This window comes from Clupea harengus, chromosome 9, assembly GCF_900700415.2.
Source record: "Clupea harengus chromosome 9, Ch_v2.0.2, whole genome shotgun sequence".
In the NCBI taxonomy this organism is placed as follows: domain Eukaryota; kingdom Metazoa; phylum Chordata; class Actinopteri; order Clupeiformes; family Clupeidae; genus Clupea; species Clupea harengus.
The window spans coordinates 16,539,121-16,541,620 of record NC_045160.1 but is presented as its reverse complement, the minus strand read 5'-3'; the positions used below and the strand labels follow the sequence as shown (position 1 = coordinate 16,541,620).

At 45.6% G+C, this 2,500-nt stretch overlaps 1 protein-coding gene across 8 annotated transcripts in view; it reads right to left on the bottom strand.

The window, feature by feature from the left end:
• Positions 1-2,500, bottom strand: part of synrg (synergin, gamma) — a 55,309-nt gene that overhangs the window by 31,553 nt on the left and 21,256 nt on the right. For all 8 annotated transcript variants that reach the window (XM_031573655.2, XM_031573657.2, XM_031573660.2 and 5 more), the window contains one exon: positions 1-36. This exon is cut by the window's left edge and continues 273 nt beyond it. In XM_031573655.2, the coding sequence (XP_031429515.1) occupies positions 1-36 (36 nt within the window). The remainder of the gene's footprint in view (positions 37-2,500) is intronic.

Genomic DNA, 2,500 nt, shown 5'->3' with positions numbered 1-2,500 from the left:
GTTCAGGATGTCAGGGCTCATCACTGGGAGACCACTCTGGAGGAAGAGCGTGAGGAAGAGGGAGAAATAGAAAAACTGTTCATTCAGGGACAGACCCATGGATAGTCCATTTCCAATTAAAATCCGTACACTGAAGACTCCAGATAGACAAACTCTTTTCATATTTTTTTGCAGACGCAGACAGACTGGAGCGACCTCATTAACAGAAGAACTAAAGACACGAAGATCCCTCTGGACTGTTTGTTAAACTGCACATATCCCTATCCAGGTCTGACACTGTGTCGCTGCAGTACTCCAGTCAGCTGAAAACACAGCCAACTGCTGTCAGTGTTTCATGCACCCTGCACGCCCTGCACTGATCTTCACAGGGGTTGTGGAGAGGCAGGTCAGAGTGGGCACTCACAACTCCCTTGTGTCCCCCTTCTCTGATTGACAGGGGGCTCGCTGAGGAGAGACGCCCCGTCAGAGCCTTCCATTTCACAGGAGTGACCTTGACTTTGATTGGCTGAGTGGAGGAAATGCTACAGGTGGTGTCTAACACAGATCCTGAACACACAGCATGCTTGTCATCTAGGTGTGTGTGTGTGTGTGTGTGTGTGTGTGTGGTGTGTGTGTGTGTGTGTGAAGGCAGGAAGGCAGCAATTAAAGTTTTGGGGCAAGTGGAAAAATGTCAGGGAGGTCTCCTTTTCTTCGCCCTATCTCTACTTTTCCCCACAGTGATGGAGAGAGAGACAGTGCAAGAAAGAGAGATAGGGATAATGAGTGAGCAAAGGAAATAGACAGAGATGGAAACAGTGGACAGCATATAGGTGAGAAGAGAAGGGCGGGGGGAGAGAGAGAGACATTTCCCTCATTTATTCATTAAAGTCAAGTTTCACACTTAGCCAGCCATTACCAACTGTTTCTGGAGAGAGGAGTCCCACAGGAGAGGAGAGATTTGCATAAGAAAAAGATGCCTGTTATTACCAGCTTTACCCCTTTCTGCCTGTCTGTCTGTCTCTCTCTCTCTCTCTCTCGGTCTGTCTCTCCCCATTTCTTTCTCTGAGGAGATAATACAACTCCCACCAGCAGCGTGCATGCGTGCGTGCGTGCGTGCGCACACACACACATACGCATGGGGCAAACATTGTATGTACCTAGGCACACAGCTTGTGTGGAACAGGTGTCAATCTATGCCCTCGAGGTAAGTGGAGGTGGGGGCATACAGTCATATGTGTACATAAGAGGGTTGTGGTGTGTGTGTGTGTGTGTGTGTGTGTGTGTGTGTGTATTGGGTACACATCATGGGGCACTCGGGCATGGGGTATGAACCCACCTGTGCACACAGAAAGCATGTGTGTCTGAGCATACAGAGCAGAAGACCCTCTAGTGGGAGTATATATGACCCATGCACACCCGTGTGTGTGTGTGTGTGTGTGTGTGTGTGTGTGTGTGTGTGTGTGTGTGTGTGTGTGTGTGTGTGTGTGTGTGTGTGTGTGTGTGTGTGTGTGTGTGTGTGTGTGTGTGTGTGTGTGTGAGTGTGCGTGTGTCTGAGGATGTACTTTATACAGGGATATGTGGTAATCGGCTAACATTCATCAGTTTTCAAGTTATTCTGTTTAATGTTTAGGTGTAGTCTCTGTGTCTGTACGTGTGTGCCTGTATGTCTCTGTGTCTCTGTGTGTGTGTGTGTGTGTGTGTGTGTGTGTGTGTGTGTGTGTGTGTGTGTGTGTGTGTGTGTGTGTGTGTGTGTGTGTGTGTGTGTGTGTATGTCTGTGTGTGTGTGGTGTGTGTGTGTATGTCTGTGTGTGTGAGTATGTCTCTGTGTGTGTGTGTGTGTCTCTCTGTTTAACATAATCTGAAATGCTGTGCTGGGTACTGCTTGGCCTTATGGGTTACGTGTCCAATCCGACATGGAGCATGAAATTCATGGCGGATTAGGAGGGTTAGGAGACCTGCTTCATGTACCTCATTATAAATGAAGACTGATGCAAGAGGTCCCTTTGCCGACCTGGAGACTAATTGGATGAAACGCCATTCAAGGTCTAATTAGCTTGATCATTTACATGTAAATGACTTCATGCCAAAGTGACAGTGTCAAAATTGTTAAAAGGTCTGCCGTTGCGGTATTTAATAAGGAATTAATCACCTAAAAGTGATGGGGTTTGTATGGATTCCAGTGTGCATAAAACACACACAATTTTGAGAAACAATTATGATAATGAGGTCCAATTTAAGTATATTAAACGCTCAGGTCTTGTCAGACCATTTTCAAAATCTGACCCCTGAAACACTGATTTTATTAAAACTTTGCAGACAAATAATTTCTCCATTTTAGCAGGTCATCAACTAAACTTCTCACCGTGGAAGTCATGGAAATCAAACATTTTGCATCTATTTTCCATCCCAATTAGCTGTAATACATTTCTACCAAATTCCCTGTTTATATTAAGTGTCTTTATTACAACATCCAACAGTCCGTCATCAATGACACCATGCCATTATCATGAATATCTTACTA